A 19,855-nucleotide genomic window follows, 5' to 3' on the forward strand; every position below is an offset into this window, starting at 1 on the left:
AAGTTTCACGTTTGCACAGCAACGTTGTGAAAGCAATTTCCCATTTACATGGAAACGGCAGAAAAGCTGAAAAATATGTAGTTTTCATCTTCGGCCACTAGTAGGTGCAGGTGCTGTTTGTTTTTGCAATGAAACGACTCCAGACATGCACACAGGGAACAATAAAAGCAACACAAACAACAGCAGCACGTGGACATTCATTTGGACAGACGACACTAAAGTCTTTAAATGAGATCACGACTCCTAAAACGTAGGTTGCAATCATTTAACATGTCTGTATTTGTCAAACTGCCTGGATTTTTGAAAAAAAGGTCAAACTCATTTTAGTACTTGTGGATCAGTAAAATTACAGCATTAAAAACCTTCATTGATTTAGTACATCACTGGGATTTTGCAAGACCATTTCTGCACTCAATGTTTTTCTTAAATTATCCTGATAATTGTTATGAGGTAACTTGTTCATGTCAGTGTTGAGAAGGACGATACAGGCGGGTGAAAGTTTGATGCGTCGGCCATTTTCAAAGTGCAGCCGGCCCGCGGGTCATAATGTAGTTTGGGCACCTTTGATTTATCCATCCATCCATCCATTTTCTGCCGCTTATCCGTTTCCGGGTCGCGGGGGTGACAGTCTGAGCACTGCCACCCAGATCACATAGCACCTTTGATTTAAAGAAATTGATTTCTCAAAGGTTTTAGTAAAATAATTTACAGTAGAAGATGTTCAAGGGTTAATAAATGTAAGAAATATAATAACCTGAAGGGAATCTCTTATCTCTTTTTAGCCGTCACGCTGCAGTATTTCTCACAATCAAGTCAAGTTCCAGAAGTTTATGACTTCAATATTTCCAATAACACACATTTCTTTGATCTATTGTTAATCTAAAAATATAATGACATTTTCCTGATAACTCATTAAGAATTTGGCATCATGCAAACAAAAACAGTGCTGGATATTTTCTTGTCAATCTAAATATTTATGACTTGTACTAAAGACTGTACAAGTCATTACTCGGTGGCGTCGGGCCGCTTTCCAGCAAATGCTTCATACTCGGGACTCATTAGGAATTGAGTTATCATCTCTTGTCAACAACGCAGAACTGCTGAGCGAATCTGTGACTGTGAGTCAAATGAAAACACACTGGTACCCCTGATCTACACTCCTCCTCCTCCTCCTCCTCCTCCTCTAGCATGGCGATGACTAAGCATGAGGCCTGCTGCTGCTTCTGGCGCTGGGCAGACATGTTCCATTCTGTCAGAGCTCAGCGGCACATCGGCACCATTTCTCACGGTTCCCTCGCCGCTCGGCTTCTGTGGCCGCGACCGCGACACCTCGCCTCCTCAGACTGCAACGTGCTGCACCGAGTGCAGTCTGGAAGCTCACATCTAGTAGGTGTTGGTGCGTCAGCAGATGCAAAGAAACAACAGAGCTGTGCTCACTCAAAATTCTTTTATTAGTGTTTAGATAATGCATGAGAGGAAAGCACAGTCCAGAGAAGAGAGTGTGACTTCATGAATGAGCCCTGCAGCAGGTATTTCCCCCCAAACAGCAAATGTCTAAGCTCAGCACTCCCCCCACCCCAATATCACTGAGTGAGTGCACAGTGTGTGTGGTCTGACGAGGAAAACCTCCCCTGCTTTGAGTCTTCAACGCCCCCTACTGGTCAAACTCCCACACAGCTCTGCATTCCTCAGGAACTCAGAGGTCAAAGGTACAACCTTCTCCAAAGATCAGTAAAATAAATTATTAGAAGATGATGGATGATGGTTTTTTTTTATTTTTTATTATTCCTATGTTGGACCAGGTCATCTGAACAGTTCACATCGTCCGCTCAGCCGGAAGCTTCCGGGTGTTCGACCTGCACTGAGCCTCTTCTGTACATCAACATGTAAGCTGTGTTACTGTGAAAAGACACACAACGAGCAATTTCAAAGTAAATCTTCAGAATATCTTCTGGAGTTAAGATGGCGGTTACAGCAGTGGGATCCTCTATAAGGGACGAGGAAGTGAAAAGTGTTTGTTGTTCGAAGACAATACGACAGCTGAGATGGATTTCTTCTGCTTGTCATCGCAGGAAAAAAAAACACACAATCAGCTTTAAATCTCCATCAAGGAGCCAACAATGAGGCTTTGTTTAAAATGTGTAGCCGCTTCGGCAAATAAAGGATAAAAGCTGAATTACGTCAGCTTAAAAATGCTTTATTATAACCTCAGATTCAACTCGTGAAGCAACATGGAGCGACTTCAACCCACTGAATGAATGAATGAATGAAAAAGACACAGGAGTGAAGGGGTTAACTCTTCATCTGAAAGTAACCTGGTTTGATAACTTGTGCATCTTTTTATGTTTTGTTTTCCCCCCAAGACGAGAAACGAGAAACTGACAGAACTACTAGAATACAGGAGGTTTGTAGGTGTGAATTGTTTAACATGTCTTATATTGATGCTTTTTTTTTTTTTTTTAATGTGACAAGATTTGCTTGATCATCAGTCGTGGACACAGAAAACTACTGCAAGCGCTTCTATTTGTAAACACACATCACATAATTATAGTAACTTATCATGAATACAGGACCTTGAAAATCCAAAATAATAATTTGTATGTTACCTGTTTTTTCCACCATATGTCGTCTTCACGTCCTCCCATGAGGCCTGAGAGTTGGAGTGGAAATCAAATTAAACAGATTTAACAACGACAACAAAAATACATTTTATTGTATAGCTCTTTCTAAAACACTCCAAGACACTTTACATCATGTTTCTCAAAAAAAAAAAATGCAGAAACAATCAAAAACGGTCATAAAAAACACATAATAAAAGAAATAGATTTCTGCCAAGTATTAAAAGCAGTTATTTTAAATACATTTTGAGACGTTAAAAGCAAATGTGCAAAAAAATAAAAAGGTAGCGATTGTTTATACCTCTTGTACGTCACTGTCATCTGCGTAATACCAGCGATTGTTGCCCCTGTGACGGACGTACGCCGTGTAGTGGCCACATGATGTAACTCCAGAGTGCACGACCACCGCGTACAAAGTGTACCTGCAAACCTCCTGCGACAGCAGAAACACGTTCAGCAGTGTGGATTATATAAGTGTGTGCACATGTGCACTCACACTGTATATCGTCAGGTATGTACGTGGAAGTTACCTGGGTGAAGGTAGAGGAGAGGGCGTCTCTCACCACCTCAGAAAAGTCAAAGGTTTCGGGAAAAGTCAGCCTGCAGTCGAGTTTTCGCAGGTCGCCTCGCATGTTACGAAATCGCTTCAAGTGGACACACAAGATACGAGGCAGAGAGAGCAGCCGGATGCCCTGAAGAGCAGAAGTCAAACGCTTCCCGTTAAAGAGTGCATCATGAAATATTGGAGGGGGTTGGATTTGGGTAAGCCTGACCTGCTTGGAGGGAGTCTTTCTTCCACATGGTGCGCAGAAGCAGCAGTTTAGGTCCGTCAGCTCCTGAAGCTCAAAGAAGGAGGTCAGGCAGTCTTCCTGAAAGAGTTTACAAGTTAATTATTTGTGCTTTTACTCATTTTTATTCTCAAACATGTACATATGAACAACAAAAGAAGCGGCACCAGAGAGTTGTGGTCGTCCTTGATGTGCAGCGGCAGGCTGAGCAGGTAGCTGGTTCGAGTCCGGACAGAGGAGCACTCTGAACACTGCAGCACATTCTCCACTGAAATCCGGTACAGGTCCTGGATTTCCAGAGCCTGGAGAGGAAAAGCACAGACAAACACTGTGAGGGTGTTTCAGTCAAGGAGGACGAATAGAGAGGAGGAGTGACTGAGGACCAACCAGAGCGCGGTCGTCCATCTGCTTCTGGATGAAGTTCAGGATGAAGAGGAACACCTCGTCTGCATCATGCTGCCTGTTCACTGCAAAACAACGCTGTCAGAAGAAGAAGCATCTGGAGACCAGTGAACTGGGTGAATTTGTGGCTCTTACGTCGGATGTTGTTTGTGTGCAGACACTGGAGGAAGTCCCGATGTGGAGCGGGCTGAAGGGAGTCGCCCCGCATTGCCACGAGGACTCGCTTCAACTGCAGAGGAACATTACCAGCTTCACAACTCCCACCCGTTTCCCACCTGGTGGAATTCATCAACCCTCATTATTCATCAGACTTTTTTTCCTGTGGAAAAACATATTTGCATCTACAGGGACACTGTTGACTTTTCAAAATATTGTCTCAAATCGTAGGACGGGCCTCACGTTTCCATGACAACATGGAAAAACGCCACATTTCCGTGACGACTGAGCACAGGGAATTTTGTGACTGTTCTTAAATGTGTGAAGTTTGCAGAATTTGTCAAAAGTTCTTCAATGTGTGAGAATATTAGAATCAAATAATAATAAATGAATGTATTTGAAAATGTCTAAAAACATATTCAAATTATAGTTACTGTCATAACTATATGGTGGATGATTTGTTGTTAAAATAGCACATTAGTACAATAAGAACCCAATTTATAAGGCGATATAGACTTCTCAACTCTCTGTAACCATCTTATCCAAAGCACAACGGGGCATTAGCGAAATACAGTCAAGCTCGTAATGATTAGTCTTTCATTCCTTCTTTGCTTACTTTTCCAGTAGATCTGCGATTTCCCAAGTAGAGGAGAGCGTCTGCAGCAAAGTGTTGACACAGCAGGACAGATGGTGGTTGGTGAGGCCCCTCATTCCTGTGACAGACCATCGACAAGGTGAAACAAGACATTCAGAGTCCAGCCGGAGCCCACCTCGACGACCCCTCGGAGGGGCCCGCGCCATCCATTTAAACAAGGAATAAAAATGTAATTCACTTGACGCAGCGGAGTGCATCATAAGCGAGCATGGGTTCAGAATGTCAATACAGCTGTCCAGAACACCCAGCCCATGTATATATTCTAATATCATAACAAATCAGTGTGGAGCCGACTGGGCACCGAGCACATTCCGTTTATTGGTTTAAGACTCTGCGCAAAGGAGACGTCAAGCAGGTTTACTTAACACACGCCCGGCTACGTTATTTACCTTTCTATTCCAATGAAACACAACTGAGGGATTTATTGGAACGTGTGAGGAGGAAAATAGTTGTTAAATGCTAGCAGACAGTGCAGAAGGTATTTATGACAAGGACCAGATAAAGCGTATTATTCACAACAAACTGAAGGTTTATAACTGGAAGTTTCACCAGTCACCATCCAGAAATGTGTGATTCCCCGTGAGGGGGTTTGTCTTCAATGGCACCACTTGAGCTTCAGTGATGTATTAGGTGATTTATATAACTGTATAATAATAATAATAATAATAATGATAATAATACTTTATCCAACTCAGCAATCAGAGCTTGTTATTGGAAAAGGCTGGTTGCTACCTTTGCAGGTCAGCAGTTCACAGGTCCAATAAATATTATGATTGTTCAATAATTTACTGTTTGATCAATAATCCAAAAACAGGATCAATGCATGAATATTTAACCATTTTGTGTTTGTGTAATTGAAATTTATTGGTGACATGGGTGTGATTGTGAGTTTATGGATGTATGGATGTATGGATGGACATCCAAGCACCTCGCATGGCAATAGAATCAACTTCCAACAGGACCGGTGGGGCGGAATATCTCGTGTCCCTGTTAACTGGTGACCAACCTGCTTTGGCGTCCGTCGTTGTTGCTAGTAACATTAGATATTAAACCCCGACAGAAAAACGTAGCTGTCCAGGCGAACGCAGTTTAATCGCATTTACAACATAGTTTCAAAGTGTCGTAGCGTTTGTGATTCTTATTTTAACATCTGCGGTTAGCAGCAACGACAGACGCTAAAGTCGGTCATCAATTAACAGGAAAACCAATTCATCCAAAACACCTAAAACTGCGACTAATTCTGATGTGACTGAGAATCTCTACAGAATATCTGAGGCTCTTGTTAATCATTTTAAAGACATTGAGTAAGTCAAATATCATGCCTGTGCTCCTTTCTGATACATGTTCTTGTACTTTTTCGTAATTCTGTCACTTTATGTAATCTTATTCGCTAGGTAGAGATACTAGATAATTAAGGGGAAAGTAAACATTTACTCACCAAAATAACTCCTGAAAAACAGCCCACATATCCGAGAAGACATCAGTGCAGATTGAGTTTGTTGGGATAAGTCAGCTGAGGGAAGCTGCAGAAGTGTTTTAATCACCTGGATGAAGCGGTGAATTGACGTCTATCAGCCTGCCCACAAGAAAAATGGCGTCCTTCCCGGCTTCAGTTTCGTTTTATACGTTCATTACACAGAATCGAAACCTAAAATAAGTCCATAAATAAAATACGTAGCAGAGCAAACGCAAGCTCAGCTGTCGTTCCAACACTTCTCAAACACTTACTGACTTTATTCCACCAGCTTAAATCCTTTATCTGTAGTTTTATTTGCATATTTAACTGCCCAAAATGACCCAGGTGGTGAGTTCATTGCACTGGCACATCCTTAAACGTTCAGTGGGGGAAGTAAACTCTGCTCTCAGTTTCTATTTTTCTAGCAAAATGATGGTTTCGTTTCTATTCACTGATCTCCTACCTGCAAATGTGAAACTGGACTGGGATATTAATGTAAAAGCACTATTTATCAGGAAATAAAAGAAAGATTCAGAGCTATTCTGAAATGATCAGAGTAGTTTTCTTTATTGTAGCTGCAGGATGAGAATTTAACACGAATTAAAGTACTTTAATCAAAATTGTATGCTAGAATCACTGTTTTAAAAACAAATATTTTGTAGACAATACTTTAAAATGGATTTCAGCATTTTAAAGTCCAGCCAGTTGTTAATGGCCATTTTTGTGGTTAAACTACATTTCAGGATCAGATTCATTGGAAAAATTATTGATATATATTTTTATTTCTTTACAAAACAAATGCACTTAAATAAGGTTGAAGAGTTTTTGTAGATTCGTAGAGCGTTTAAGTGTTTTCCATCTGAAAAAACAAAATCATTCACAGAAAATCTTTGCAGTAACTTTTTACTACCAAAACAAACAGTGTCCACAACAAGATGAGAGGGAAAGTGTCTCTTCTACAATGCTTTGCTCTGATGATATGGTGCCAACAAGGTGTTCCACATCTGTTTGATCAGCTGAAGAAGTTTGGAAATCCACATGAAAGAAGACGGAAGAGCTACAAGTGGGGGAAAAAAAAGCACAAAACATATTTAAACAGTTCGTAATTAAGCTGAAAAACCCAGTGTGACTGATATTAATTCATCTGACCTGGATCCATCCGGACAAAGAGCATGTAGAGGAGCACAGCAGCCAGAAAGAGCTTCCGTAGAGGGAACCAGCCAGAGCCAGAGAACCTTACTCTTCTGTGTAGAAACATGAGCATGGCTTCAAGTTTCTGGATGACAGTGCCTGAAGAACACAGAAACAGTCAGAGAAATCTCTCACAGGGAGTGTTTGCACTTACGTGACAGTACATAGTCAAATGTTCATGTTTGATTTTTTTGGGGGGTACATTTTTTGGGGGAAAATTCATCACTCAATGGTCGCGCAGAGGGGCATATGTCTGTTCACCTATGTGTAGACGGCCTTGAAATGTGTAAATTCTGTGAATATCAACTTTAAATACACTTGGTATTTCTATAAATTTGGAAATTAGAAGTGTTTGATTTGTGCTTTTGTTGTTGTATTTGGCACTGAAAACTTGAATTTCTCCCAGAATTAATAAAGTCTGTCTGTCTGTCTGGCGTGTCTGATTCGTAACTTGAAGTCATAGTTTGATCCTTGTCCTTTCCACTGTGTCTTTGAGCAAGGCACTTTGCCCAACTTTGCTCCAATCAACTCAGCTGTATAAATGAGTACCCACATATGCTGGGGACTATCCTGCGATGGACAAGTGTCCCGTTTGGGGGGAGTTATCAACTACCACCCGCTTCACACTACGGAAACCGGAGCCGGCCCAGTAAGTCCTTGTGGCTTGGGAAGGGTTTGGTATGTCTGGTCGTCTGTCTTATCTATCGATCTACCTTGAGGTGTTACCGGCTCTGCTGGGGTCTCAGGGTTTGCAGGGTTTTCTGGTTCGAGCATGTCTCGCTCTGTTTCTTCCACGACTTCCAGCGCTGTGCGCCTCTGATCTTCTGTGAAGGCGGTGCTGCCGACCTCACCTGTCACCAGCGCCCGGGCATCCTCTAAATGTCCCAGAGGTACCAGGATATGCAGCAGGTACAGCTCTGCCACTGTCCTGAAGCCGGACGCTGTGCTGTTGGCCGGGCAGTGTAACCAGACTCTGGCTGTTTCCTGCATCACTGCAGGCTCACACACCTTAGAGTAAAGAAGAATGCTGGACAGAAACAAGAAACAAGTCCATTCAACTGGTGTATTTTTGTGAGGCAGCTATGGAGGCCAACACAGTCTTTATTTTTAAGATCAGCCATAAAACCCTCCTCTTTATTAAAGTTTGTAGTTCGAGCAACTTCTTGTCATCATGAACCACTTTCTAGCTGAGCTGCTCTAAGTTTACACTGCCGGGAGATTTTATTTCATGCTAAACTCCTAATATAACCAGATGTGTCAAACATCCAGTCTGGGTTATCAGAGTATTACTAATCATTTCACTTCCTTTTGATTCATTTTTTGTACATTGCCACAAGTTCTTATGGAATTGGACTTGTATGACCTGCTCACAGAATACTTTTTTGGAGTTCCTCACCATATCTGCAGTACTTTGGCTGGTATTTTCTCCTGCTGCTCATATTGCTGCAGAACCCAGGAAAGGACCCCGGGCCACTGATTCATCTCAGCCAGAGCCTGAATCCCTAAGATGCAGAAACCAGCCTTAAACTCTGAATATCTGCAAACACACAGAAAACAGAGTCACACAAACATCAGAAGTTGCAGCAGGCAGTCGGTGTATTACTGTGTAATATTACTAATTAATCATATATTAGTAAATAATCCAAATATATACAAAAACACACCAACTGCAAAATAAACCTAAATACTGAGTTATAGACATTAGTGAGAGGCTTCAGAATAGTATCTTGAGTGCATCGTTAGAAGCCCAAATCAATAACTTTTCTTTCTCGAAACTGAAAAGTGAAACGGGTGATTGAGAGACAGAGCGAACTCCGCCAGCCGAGGTCAAATGGAAACACATTCAACATGGAGGGGGACGTTCTCACCTGTGTTCCTCCTGCTCCAGGCTGCCCACGCTCTGCAGACCTTTGTTACACGTGTCGAAAACCGCCTGGAAATCTTTGTGGATCATCATCTGCTCAGCAGCCGTCTGGAGCATGTTGAACATGGGTGTAGAGGAGGATGGGATGGAGGGGCTGCAGGCTGATCGACCTGCACCCTGAGTGGTTATCGACGTGTTGCTCATCGCTCCAAATTTAAAAAAAGAAACGAAAATCCAGAAAGATAACTTCACGCAGTTTACAACGCAGTGTGTTTTCCCTTCATTTCAATATGCGCAGAATGCAGCAAAATGCTGAATAACCACGTTAAAAATCAATAATTTGCCCTTTAAACCTTCCAAACTGTTTGTTTACCTTCCATGATGCTTCCGGTACAGAGATCACTGACCAATCAGGCGTCAGAAACTAAGCCAGCCAATCAGGTGACGGCTTCCTCACACGTCATCAGTACGCTGCCTGCCTTGTAAACACGTGTTCGCTGTGTAAGTGTGTATTTGCGTGAAAGCAGCAAGAAGAAAGTCACAGAAAAAGACAAACGACCGAAGCGAAATGTAAGTAACGGTTGCATTTTATATCGACAAGTAAAATCCACTTCTGTGTGATCTTATGACGCCCCGTCAAGCCGGGTTTTAAGCATTTTAAGGCCCGGAATTCACGGCTAACTATGTAGCAGTTTACTTAGCATTTAGCTTGCGCGACTATTTACTAATTCCACATCAATGTACTTATTTTCATTGTCGATTTGCAGATTCTTCACACATTACTTTTTCTTTAACGTCAAGTATGTCTATAGTTGTATATTTAACTATTATTGTCAGTAGGAAGATGCGACACCTTAAACAGAGTTCTCCGGGATTTTAGTCTGATGGGTTTATATCAATGTACCAGTCTCCATGTTTTTTTTAAACAAAGTGTGATGAATATCATTAAGTCAAATCCACGTGTTCTGGGCTATTTCTAAGTCTTTAGTGTTAGCAGATGCTTCAGCTTTCCACGGTTTGGGAATTGAGCTCCTTAATCTGCACTTCACACACGACACTTGTTTGACTGATAGTTACACTAATGAGACAATCACATGGCAGTAACCCAATGTGTTTCGACATATAAACATCATCAAGATGAGCTACTGAAGTCCTCACTTAGCAAGGGAATTATGGAAACAAGGTGATTCACTTTGAAGGTTACATCATTGCTGTTGCCAGACTATTTTCATGCTCAACCATCTCTAGGGTTTACAGAAATTGGTCTGAAGAAGAGAAAATATCCAGTGTGTGGTAGTTATTAATACTTGGTTGATGCCACCAGTCTGACAAAAACAACCTGACTGGGTTGAGTTGATGAAAGGAAAGAAAAAAAGGCATATCTGATTAGAGAAACGCGTGGAACCTTGTAGGTGACTGGCTCCATCCATCCAGAACTGGAAACGGAGGCTGAAGTATTTACAGTAGAAGATTCCAAACATGTTGCTTGGTCTGAGGAGTCTTAGTTCTGCTGTTACATTGAGATTACAGTGTCACAAACTTGTGTTTAATGATGATGAATCCATCCTGCCATATATTGATGGTTCATGCTGCAATGGTGTAGGACTTTATTTAAATGCCACAGACTACATGAGTTTAGTATCTGACCATGTCCAAGCTTTTGGATTCCACTTTCTCCAATAGAGCATATTTTATTAGTGGTAAAACAGGATGGATGTTCAGCTGACAAATCTGATATCATTTCAATGTGGAACAACATCTCTGAGGAAAGTTTGCAGCACTTTGTAGAATCGTCACCACCCATAATTAAGGCAGTTCTGATGGTAGCGGGGAGTCAAGTCCATTTGTAGCACAGTGTACCCAATAAAGTGGTCAGCGAGTGTGTCGTCACTGAAAAAGAAACAGTTGGTGGTTTTCTCGAGAGCTAACAGTAAGCACATAGAGCTGTGTTACAAGTTAGTCCAAGTGTAATTTAAAACAAAGTTAAAAGTACCTTTAGTATCAGTCAGCACGAAGCCGGGGCTCAAAGGCTGAGTGGAAAAGTCACGACATTCTTGAAGCACAATGCTGTGTTCAGACAATGTTTATACAGACTGCTTGTGTTATTTCTAATGACTTTACACTGATCATAAACAGCACAACCATCACTTTGTTTCTTCTTTTTTAGCAGTTTCCTCTGCTTCATGACGCTCATATTAAAATTCGATTCGCAGTGTGTGAAAAAAGTTTGGTAGTATAGAAAGAATCAAGTGAGGAATCAATTAACATCAGATGGATCCAACAGTGGGAACTTGTTATAAATTGGAACCAGATCTGGAATCTCCCCAGAGCCTTTTTAAGACATTAAACTTTATTTAGTAGTGAGAAAATCTACAAGTTGAGCTGCAGAGTCCCTCCTGAGAGCAATACCTGCAGTTATAAAAATTAACTCACATAGGTTGAGTTAAAATAAATAAAACCTTGTGTTTAGAATAATTAGAGTATTTTTAATAAGTCTGTCTTATTTATAATGAGGGTTCTGTTTAAAGTTGACTTTCATATAATTTTCAGTGTTTCCCACAAGGATTTTTTAAACTTTTTCTGGTATAATTCAACATTTTTAGTTGTTGGATTGAATTCTGGTTGAAAAACGTCAGTTTTGGAAACAAATGTGTCTCAATAGAATTTTATTGGTTAAAAATAATCAGGAAAAGTCGGTGTGGGACATTGTAGAACATCGTATTGTCTGAAGACAGCATTATAATCACACATTGACTGAGGCGAAATGTAGCTTGTTCAAGTATTTGAGTTCTGTTTGTAATGTGTTTTTAACAAGTTGTAGTAAAAAACCCAAACCAAAAGCTGCTAGTTTGTCTGTTTCTGTGCTTTCAGAACGTCGTTACGATGGCGAAGAGCCTCCGCAGTAAATGGAAGAGAAAGATGCGGGCGGAGAAGAGGAAGAAGAACGCCCCCAAGGAGCTGGCCCGGCTGAAGCAGGCTCTGAATCTGGACAAAAAAGGAGAGGCCGTGATGACCGACATGCAGGAGATCGCCACCGTGGTGCCGGCGGACAAGATAAAGAAGGCGGATGAGGACATGGCAGAGGGAGAGGGAGATGGTGAGGAGAGATGCAGCATGATGTTATTTGTGACCTAAAAATATCTGTAGATTTATAAATTAGTGCAGTTGGAACAAGTCATTGTTAAATCCTCAGTCCAGGGTTCCTGCAGGGTCTTTAAGTCTTAAATGTATTAAATTTACAAATCTGTATTTAATACCTTTTAAAAAAGGGTTTAAAAGCTATTAAGTTTGATATTGTAGGTCTTAAATTTTGTAGAGTTGCCATGACGAGTCGACACAATTGACTAGAAAAAGTTTCAGACTGCACTGTGTATGTTGCGCTCGCTGCTTGTTCAACCTGCTCCTCTTCCTCCTCCTTTACTGCTCTGATATGAAAACGCAGGCTGCAGTTGTGGTGTGTCCACTAGAGTAGGAGGCAGCGTGTGGCGTCTACCTGCGTTCTGCCGTGTGCGGCCACGTGCTCCAGCTCGCTGATGAGTGTATCAGTCATTCTTTAATCATGTGTAGCATGTAACCTCGCTACTGCGTGAGCCCCGAAAGTCCTTAGCACGTAGCATGTAGCATGGCTCAGAGTTACGTGCTGCACCTGGTTGGACAAAAGCGTCCCAGGGACCGGCTCCACTCTGCTTCTGATTGGCTCGTACAATTCAGTTGTAAACTTAGTTGTTGCTTCTTTTGCGTCATTTTGTTTATTTGATGATATTTAAGATACATTTGTCATGGTACAGGTCAGCTTTTATGCATTGGCCCCTGAGTTGTTGTTAAAATAAAATAAACACAAATGACAACCATTTCATTTTTTTTTTTTTACTTAGGCGTAGATTAATCGAAAGATTAGTCAAAGATTAATCGTTACAAAATTAGCCGTCAGGGGCAGCACTAAAATTTTGTTGCCATAAATGTTTTTGCTCTATATTGTGTTTAGATGTGTCCAAGCTGCAAAGAAAGTAATATTAGTGTTCAGGTTCCAATTAGGAACTAATTTGCGCCAACTGTGAACATGCTTTGAAATGGGCATTCAATTTTGGTCTAAGTAGTTTTAGGCTCCTAAAAAGTCTTAAATTTAACTTGTAGGAACCCTGTCGGTCATTAGTGTCTTGAATGAACCAACGTCCAAATAGCTCCCCGTGGAGGTGAAACATTCATTTCCTGTGTTTCTGTTTTCCAGATGGAAAGATGGACATGGACAGCAAGCGCAACAAGAAAACTCTTCTGGACGAACATGGACAGTATCCCGCGTGGATGAGCCAGCGTCAGGCCAAGAAACTGAAAGGCAAGCGCACGACGAAGAAAGGCAGTCAGGGCAAGAAGAAAAAGGGCCTCGCCTGGTGAATCTGAGGAAATCTGCAGGCTGACGTTGGACTCAAACTCTGGGTCGTCTCTTGTCGTCTGTCATACATGAACTCTGAGTTTCTCCTTTTCAAAGCTTGAAATGATATAAAATTCACTGCTTCTTCCGGGATGAGAACTGAAAGACGTGTCTGTTTGACGCCTCATGGAGGCGAATGCGATTTTCATGCTTTATTTTTAGCCCTTTTTTTGTATCTGAGCTGTGGAAAGCTTGAATCTGTTTTGTTTGCTTGAAATCATCTCAAGTGAAGCCAATTACAAATCCAATGAACTATATGAAATGCTATTTGAAGTCAATGTGATTAAATAAAACTTGTTGGTATACAAATGACACAACTTTCTTTTAAAATGTCATTTTAAATCAGTTTATTGCAGCGGCGTCCCAAAGAGCAACAGCTGTGGTTGAAATCCGGAGCCACGTCTGTGCGAGTACCTTTGGTCTTACAGGAGCTGGACGTACGCGGAGGGGAAGAGGCCGACGCGGCCGTGGCACTGGCCCTTCCACCAGCCCTCGTCGATCATCTCAACGTTGGTGATCACGTCGTCTGGGTTGAAGGAGATCTCGTCGTCTGCCTCTGTGAGGGGAGAAGATGAAACGTGACAGAAAGATGCAGATTGATGGGCAGGAAAATGTATGAGCGTCGCATAACGAGGCGTCGTACCTCCTTCGTAGTCGTAGATCGCTAATGCCTTCAGTCCGAGACTCAGATCGTCGTAGTCGTCTTCTGTAGGTTCAGAGAGAAACATCCCGATGAAAGTAAAGCCTTCGGTTTGGAGAACGCTGCCTCTTCGCTCACAGACCTGTGTGTTCAGGTGGAGGCGGCGGCTCTGCGATTGCCTCGTATTCCCCTTCGTCTTCTCCTTCGTCTTCGTCCACGCTGGCCGACCTCTCGGGTAGAGGAGGGACGGCGTCCGGCTCGGGGAAGTTGTCTGAGAGCGGAGGCAGCACCGGCGGCTCGTCGTATTCCGGTTCCTCCTGGAGACGTTTGACAAAGCTACTTCATCTGATTCCACCAAGTTCAAATCCTGGAGTGCCGGTTGTACGGTTAAATCATACAAGATGGGACTTATTTGTTCAGTCATGAGGAAGAAACGGCTGGAAAAAAGACGGATGAACAAAGTAAAGACAAGTGTTGCACTGAGCTGCTTTGGGCATTTTTATCACGGAAAAGAAAATGAGCCCAAAGCTTTTTCAGAGGTATGAGGAGGCAAAAAGTCTTTTTAATATGGCTGCATATTATTTACCCTGTGTGCGGGAAAAGAGTTTTCACCCGAATTTATAAAAAGCCAGATTAAAGAGTAAACCTGCAGTTCCACCAGACGACGCTGGATTTTCTCTCGTTGAGATAACTTCACGGATTAACCCTGGGTTTTCCATACTATGTCGCTCACTCACTTCTCACCGGGATTAATCATCGGAGCAGGTTATGTTCTCAGATCTCTAGGAAAATGACCCGCCCATTATTATATGATGGTGATTGGCGTGCGGGTTCATGAGCTGCAGCTGAGCGGAGAGGAGAAACTAGCGAGTTGATAACCTGCATCGTAGTAACGGTTATCAGGATCACACGTGTCTGGATAAGTCAACCCAGGAAACGGAGAGAGATCCTGGATATGTTCATCCTGGTTCGTAGTACGGGCCTCTGGATTTGTTCTTGTGTTCTGCTTCCTGACTGTTCTTGGTCAGCGGTTCTGCCAGAATCAACTGATCAAGAGCTGCAGAATAAGTCCACAAGATGCTCCTGGATGAAGACGAGATCCTAAAACTGCTTGTCAGGAGAAAAGTTCAGAAGGAGAGGATCGGACTGCTGTTAAATATGTTGAAAATGAGAATCTGCCTCACGTCTGATTCAGGTATTTCTTGTATCTCTGGCATGTGCTGCTGACTCTCTGCTTTTGGCGTCATGTGCTCTGGAGTCACTTCTGGAACCGGTGGAGGAGGAGGTTTCTCCTCTCTGCTGCTCCGCTCCTGAAAGATGTGGAGTGATTGAACAAGACGTCCTGAAAACAAAACCTGAGCTTTTTATCTTTTTTTTTAAATAACACCTTCCCGCCACGGCGTCCTGCTACCTGCTGTCTGCGCTCCGCCTCCTCTCGCTCCCTGCTCTCTCGGGCTTGTCTCCTCGCTCGCTCTTCATCCACTTTCTTCCTGTCCTCGTCGTCTGAAGCTTTGGCCATGCTCTCGAAGCGAGCCTTCAGCTTGCCTGCGCCTGCACTCGCTTTCTCACCGCAGGTATAAAGGAATGTTAAAAGCGGTGCGAACGCGGCAGCAGTTTATACATCAGGAAGAGAGAAAATGGACTCACAGGCCTCGATCGGCTGAGTTTTTTCGTACGCAGAGGTCGGAGAGTCTATGTCGGAGAAGCCGGCTGCACTCTGAAACATGATGACACGACGTACAAGACAACAAGGAGGTAGAAATATTGAACTTTTAAATGTTTGTCCTGTTAAAAGTGTTTTGGCCTAATTTTGCCCCAACATCCAGATTACAGAGCATCTTCCTCCCTCCAGCATCCAGATGGTAGATATTTCTCTCACTACAACCTAAACCAGGTTTCACTCAATTTATTTCAGGAGCCAAATTTGATCTGAAGTGGACTTGAGCAGAAAAAAGAACATTTTCAGACAAATCCATATGTTTTCCTTTGTTTTAGTCGAAAGTACATTTTGAAAAAGTTTCCATTAATATCTGATCATAAAACCTGTACAGCTTGAAAGTTTCAGTTAAACAATAAGTGTAATTTTAACATGACGTCTCCGTGTTTTTGACCAGGCAGTGAACAGGAAACAAAGATTGAAAAGAAGCTGACCTTATCCATGCGGTCCGTCTGCACTCCAAAACGACCTCCGAAACCCGCTGAGTAATCTAAACACATCAATCCGATGAGTCGGGGGTTCTCAGTACTTCCCGTCGTGCACTCGTGGGAGCGCGGCTCACCTTTCTGTGACTCGTGCTTCTCCGTCTCGCCTTTATAATCGTAGCCCAACGCAGCCTTGTCCACCTTCTCCTTCTCCACCCCGTACTTCCCCCCGAACCCCTTCGAGTAGTCTGACCATCAGAAAGATAAAGAAATTGCAAGTCGGGGAAAATTTTGGTTAGGTTAAACAAACGTAGCGACGTTAAATCACCTTTCTGTGACTGATGCTTCTCCGTCTCTCCCTTGTAGTCGAAACCCAACGCGGCTTTGTCCACCTTCTCCTTCTCCACCCCGTACTTCCCACCGAATCCCTTCGAGTAGTCTGACCAGAGAGAGACCACAATGTGAAATGTTCAACGGCACCAACACCGACCTCCGTCGAGACCCGCACTCACCTTTCTGTGACTGATGCTTCTCCGTCTGGCCCTTGTAGTCGTAGCCCAGAGCGGCCTTGTCCACCCTCTCCTTCTCCACTCCGTACTTCCCTCCGAATCCCTTCGAGTAGTCTGGAACATTCGAGACGATTTAAGACAAGCAAACTGAAGAGGATCGGAACGGCTGATGAATCACTGGATGAAAGATAAATCAGCATCTGAAGTGTGAAATGTGAGTCTCGACCTTTCTGGGATCCATGTTGCTCCACCTCTCCCTTGTACTCGAAGCCCATGGCGGACTGGAGAGAAAACACAACACAATGATGACCACACTTCAGCCACACAAAGCAGCTTTACAGTCACACATTTCACAATCCATCAAACTTTAATATAAATGAACTCAATCCAACGTGATGTTGAAACTTAAAACAGTAGAAATGTAATATTGATGGGATATATTGAAAAGAACTAGCATCACTGCAATATCAGCTTTTCCTCATTGGCTTCCTGGTAAATTTTGAAATTAAAAATAAATATGATGCAAAGCTGCCGATTTTTTTTTCACTGGAAGACAATTTTCTTTCTGATCAAACAATAACCACTAGAATAATAATTCAAATGATTTCAAGGTGTTATATTGTGTTGATATGATTTAAAATAAAGACTGTTGTCAAGTCTCGTCTGCTGGTCGGTCCCACCTTATCCACTCGGTCCTTCAGGACTCCGAACTTCCCGCCGAAGCCTTTGGAAGCGTCTTTCTGGGACGAGTGCTGCTCCACCTGCCCGACGTAGTCGTGACCCATGGCTGCCTGCAGGGAGCAGAACCGGTCAGGAACAAGCCGAACTGTGAAGTTGTGGAGTTTTACGGCGGCTGGCTCACCCTGTCCATCCGGTCCTTCTCCACTCCGAACTTCCCTCCGTATCCATACGACGCTTTGGGCGTGTGCTCCCTCTGCTTCACCTGCTCGTGCTCCACCGCCACCTTGTTTCTGAGCTCTGCAACGCTGCACACGGCCGACACAACCAGGGTGACCACGATTATGTTGCTATACACCAACAGGACGATATACCCCTACACCAGGAATTCATCCATCTATTTTATTCTAGAAACCTAATTATTGCTTATGTTCTATTTTGCATTTCTTTACTTCAGTTTGAAAGTATTTCCGTTTCTAATGCAGTAACTTGTGAGCATAGTGGGAATGTGTCAGGCTCAAGTTCAGGTTGATGATTTGCATTTGCATGTTGTCCCTGTGGTTGAATGAGTTTCAGTTTGGAAACGAGCATTAAGACTATTTGCTGATTCTGAAGTTACACTGGGGTGTGTCTGTCTCTTTAGTGTCTATGTGTGTCCTGGGATGGCAAGGCGATGTGTCTAGGATGAAGCAGGCCACACACACACTGCATTGAATTCCAGCAAAAAAAATGAAACTGAATGTGCTTTTTGTTCACCTTCATCTTTATCTGCATCCAGTGTTCAGTTTCATGATTACATTTATTCTTTCAAACAGTTTTTACTATTAAAATACCAGAAATGCAAGTTATTTGTTTTGGCTGTTAGATTACTGACATTAAACAGAATGTGTATATGATTTGAATCTGTTTCATTGTCAACAGATAATATATGACATATAAAGGTGTTTATTTCTACTGGGCTGATTTAGCATCTCAAAAGGTAAAAAATAACCCAAAATCAGTTGCCATGTTTATCTGGTCTGATCCTAATGGTGCTTTAAATGTGACGATCAGTGTGTCATCAGCACAAACTACCCATATTAGGAGCGATTCACAGCCTGACAGCTCTGCTCTGACTTCCTCTTCCTGTTGCCACACTGTGACCTGCTTTTCTCTCCAGATTACAAGCAGATTTCCATCATCAGGCTCGTGTTCAGTGCTTCATTTCAATACCTGATGTGTTCTTTACGCCCCGAGCCCTCGATGGTCTTGGCCCCCCATCTCTGCTCCTGCTCCGAGACGTCGTTCTGAGACACAGAAACCAGACATGAGCTTAAAATCAGATTTGAAGCTCTTTCAGCAGTGATGTAAACACCAGTGTACAACACCTCGAAGTCAGGGTCCGTCTCCCAGTCGTCCCCCTCTGCAGCCACCTTCAGGCTCACATTGTGGCCCACCACTGACTTCCACATCTAAAATCACACAAGATGGTTCAAATGCAAACATCAACAAGTCAGTAGTTGCATTAGAAACCTCTAACAATAGCCTGTGCTGACTGCAGAAACATAATAACTCAACCACAAGCTGTTTGCTGAAGTCCCAAAAAGGAAGTTGACATGTTTTGAAGCTTCATTTCCTCATTAAGAAAAAACACTTCATGGCTTCAACTTGGTCAAATGTGACAGTAAAATACTGAAGAAACAACAACAAAAACAGATTGTTCTCGGGAAACTCACTTTTCATGTTTGAAGATTTAATGTTTGTTAATATAAAGTGAAGATCTAAATATTTGCGGTCCTGCTTACTGATAGAAGTGGAAGATCTAAGCTTTCAATTAGAGCAGCTGAATTACTACAATCTAAATATTGGGTATTAAGTACAAGTTAAAAAGCACTTCCTATTGAAGTGGATTATTTTACCATTTATTAAAGCCATTCATACAAAATGTAAAGTAATAAACTGATATTTCCATAGTCTGCTTTCAGTCCCAAACTATTTTCTTACTTCCTTAATTGTTTGACATGAAAAACGAAATAAAAATAGACTAATAACTGTAAAATCATTGAAAAAAACCAACTAAATACATTACCTTCCAGGCTCTATGCAGAAATCCGTGTTTTGGATATTAAAGTAACTTAGTACTTTTGCGGCTCTTCAAACGACGACTCCGTCTGATCAGCGTGAACGCGCACAACTCACACGTGAACGCGCGCAACAAACCAAACGTGGATCCCCCCCCCCTCCACGTGTTACTCCAATAAGTTACAATAAAAACGTTGTCAAACAAGATGCTTAAAAATAAATGTAAATAAATTTGAAATTGATGCTGCGCTCAATTAACCTGGAAA

General features: G+C 42.4%; 4 protein-coding genes across 8 annotated transcripts; 1 reads left to right on the forward strand and 3 right to left on the reverse strand.

The window, feature by feature from the left end:
* Positions 1–1,429: 1,429 nt before the first annotated feature.
* usp18 (ubiquitin specific peptidase 18) lies at positions 1,430–6,461 on the reverse strand. 2 transcript variants are annotated; one of them, XM_080492092.1, is made up of 10 exons: positions 6,058–6,461; positions 4,581–4,677; positions 3,944–4,083; positions 3,794–3,873; positions 3,574–3,708; positions 3,392–3,487; positions 3,149–3,310; positions 2,920–3,051; positions 2,607–2,650; positions 1,430–1,899 (listed from the first exon to the last, which is right to left on the reverse strand). In XM_080492092.1, exons 1-10 carry the CDS (start codon positions 6,098–6,100, stop codon positions 1,830–1,832), a joined length of 999 nt encoding a protein of 332 aa, XP_080348218.1. In that variant the 5' UTR covers positions 6,101–6,461; the 3' UTR covers positions 1,430–1,829. The 2 variants fall into 2 exon arrangements, with proteins under 2 accessions (XP_080348218.1, XP_080348219.1); XM_080492093.1 differs by having other exon boundaries at positions 3,944–4,127; positions 6,058–6,219.
* A 156-nt stretch (positions 6,462–6,617) lies between these two features.
* Positions 6,618–9,528, reverse strand: pex26 (peroxisomal biogenesis factor 26). 2 transcript variants are annotated; one of them, XM_080491908.1, is made up of 6 exons: positions 9,504–9,528; positions 9,135–9,300; positions 8,663–8,803; positions 7,980–8,293; positions 7,225–7,365; positions 6,618–7,132 (listed from the first exon to the last, which is right to left on the reverse strand). In XM_080491908.1, exons 1-6 carry the CDS (start codon positions 9,508–9,510, stop codon positions 7,032–7,034), a joined length of 870 nt encoding a protein of 289 aa, XP_080348034.1. In that variant the 5' UTR covers positions 9,511–9,528; the 3' UTR covers positions 6,618–7,031. The 2 variants fall into 2 exon arrangements, with proteins under 2 accessions (XP_080348034.1, XP_080348033.1); XM_080491907.1 differs by having other exon boundaries at positions 9,135–9,336.
* Positions 9,529–9,598: 70 nt separating this feature from the next.
* On the forward strand, positions 9,599–13,522 carry llph (LLP homolog, long-term synaptic facilitation factor; the record flags this gene model as incomplete). Its single annotated transcript, XM_080491909.1, has 3 exons — positions 9,599–9,700; positions 12,002–12,227; positions 13,359–13,522. Exons 2-3 carry the CDS (start codon positions 12,014–12,016, stop codon positions 13,520–13,522), a joined length of 378 nt encoding a protein of 125 aa, XP_080348035.1. The 5' UTR covers positions 9,599–9,700; positions 12,002–12,013.
* hcls1 (hematopoietic cell-specific Lyn substrate 1) lies at positions 11,781–19,706 on the reverse strand. Of its 3 annotated transcripts, none has more exons than XM_080491906.1 (17): positions 19,597–19,706; positions 18,896–18,979; positions 18,741–18,814; positions 17,713–17,836; positions 17,531–17,641; positions 17,077–17,131; positions 16,854–16,964; positions 16,670–16,780; positions 16,479–16,589; positions 16,351–16,406; positions 15,847–15,916; positions 15,611–15,759; positions 15,384–15,509; positions 14,342–14,516; positions 14,203–14,265; positions 13,974–14,115; positions 11,781–12,115 (listed from the first exon to the last, which is right to left on the reverse strand). In XM_080491906.1, the coding sequence occupies exons 2-16, from the start codon at positions 18,977–18,979 to the stop codon at positions 13,982–13,984; spliced, it is 1,554 nt and encodes a 517-aa protein (XP_080348032.1). In that variant the 5' UTR covers positions 19,597–19,706; the 3' UTR covers positions 11,781–12,115; positions 13,974–13,981. The 3 variants fall into 3 exon arrangements, with proteins under 3 accessions (XP_080348032.1, XP_080348031.1, XP_080348030.1); XM_080491905.1 differs by lacking the exon at positions 11,781–12,115 and adding an exon at positions 13,000–13,456; XM_080491904.1 differs by lacking the exon at positions 11,781–12,115 and having other exon boundaries at positions 13,832–14,115; positions 16,351–16,589.
* Between the last annotated feature and the right edge of the window lie 149 nt (positions 19,707–19,855).

This window comes from Lipophrys pholis, assembly GCF_963383615.2.
Source record: "Lipophrys pholis genome assembly, chromosome: 22".
In the NCBI taxonomy this organism is placed as follows: domain Eukaryota; kingdom Metazoa; phylum Chordata; class Actinopteri; order Blenniiformes; family Blenniidae; genus Lipophrys; species Lipophrys pholis.

Coding starts and splice junctions, on each gene's coding strand:
- usp18 (XM_080492092.1), bottom strand. CDS start 6,100: ATGTCTTCTCGGATATGTGGGCTGTTTTTCAGGAGTTATTTTG. Junction 4,678..6,057: donor GTTTTTCAGGAGTTATTTTG/GTGAGTAAATGT, acceptor GGTCTGTCACAG/GAATGAGGGGCCTCACCAAC. Junction 3,311..3,391: donor GAAAGACTCCCTCCAAGCAG/GTCAGGCTTACC, acceptor TCTGCTCTTCAG/GGCATCCGGCTGCTCTCTCT.
- pex26 (XM_080491907.1), bottom strand. Junction 7,366..7,979: donor AGAGCCGGTAACACCTCAAG/GTAGATCGATAG, acceptor TGTGTTCTTCAG/GCACTGTCATCCAGAAACTT. Junction 7,133..7,224: donor CTTTGTCCGGATGGATCCAG/GTCAGATGAATT, acceptor CCCCACTTGTAG/CTCTTCCGTCTTCTTTCATG.
- hcls1 (XM_080491904.1), bottom strand. CDS start 18,979: ATGTGGAAGTCAGTGGTGGGCCACAATGTGAGCCTGAAGGTGGCTGCA. Junction 18,815..18,895: donor AGACGGACCCTGACTTCGAG/GTGTTGTACACT, acceptor TCTGTGTCTCAG/AACGACGTCTCGGAGCAGGA. Junction 16,965..17,076: donor GCAACATGGATCCCAGAAAG/GTCGAGACTCAC, acceptor CGAATGTTCCAG/ACTACTCGAAGGGATTCGGA.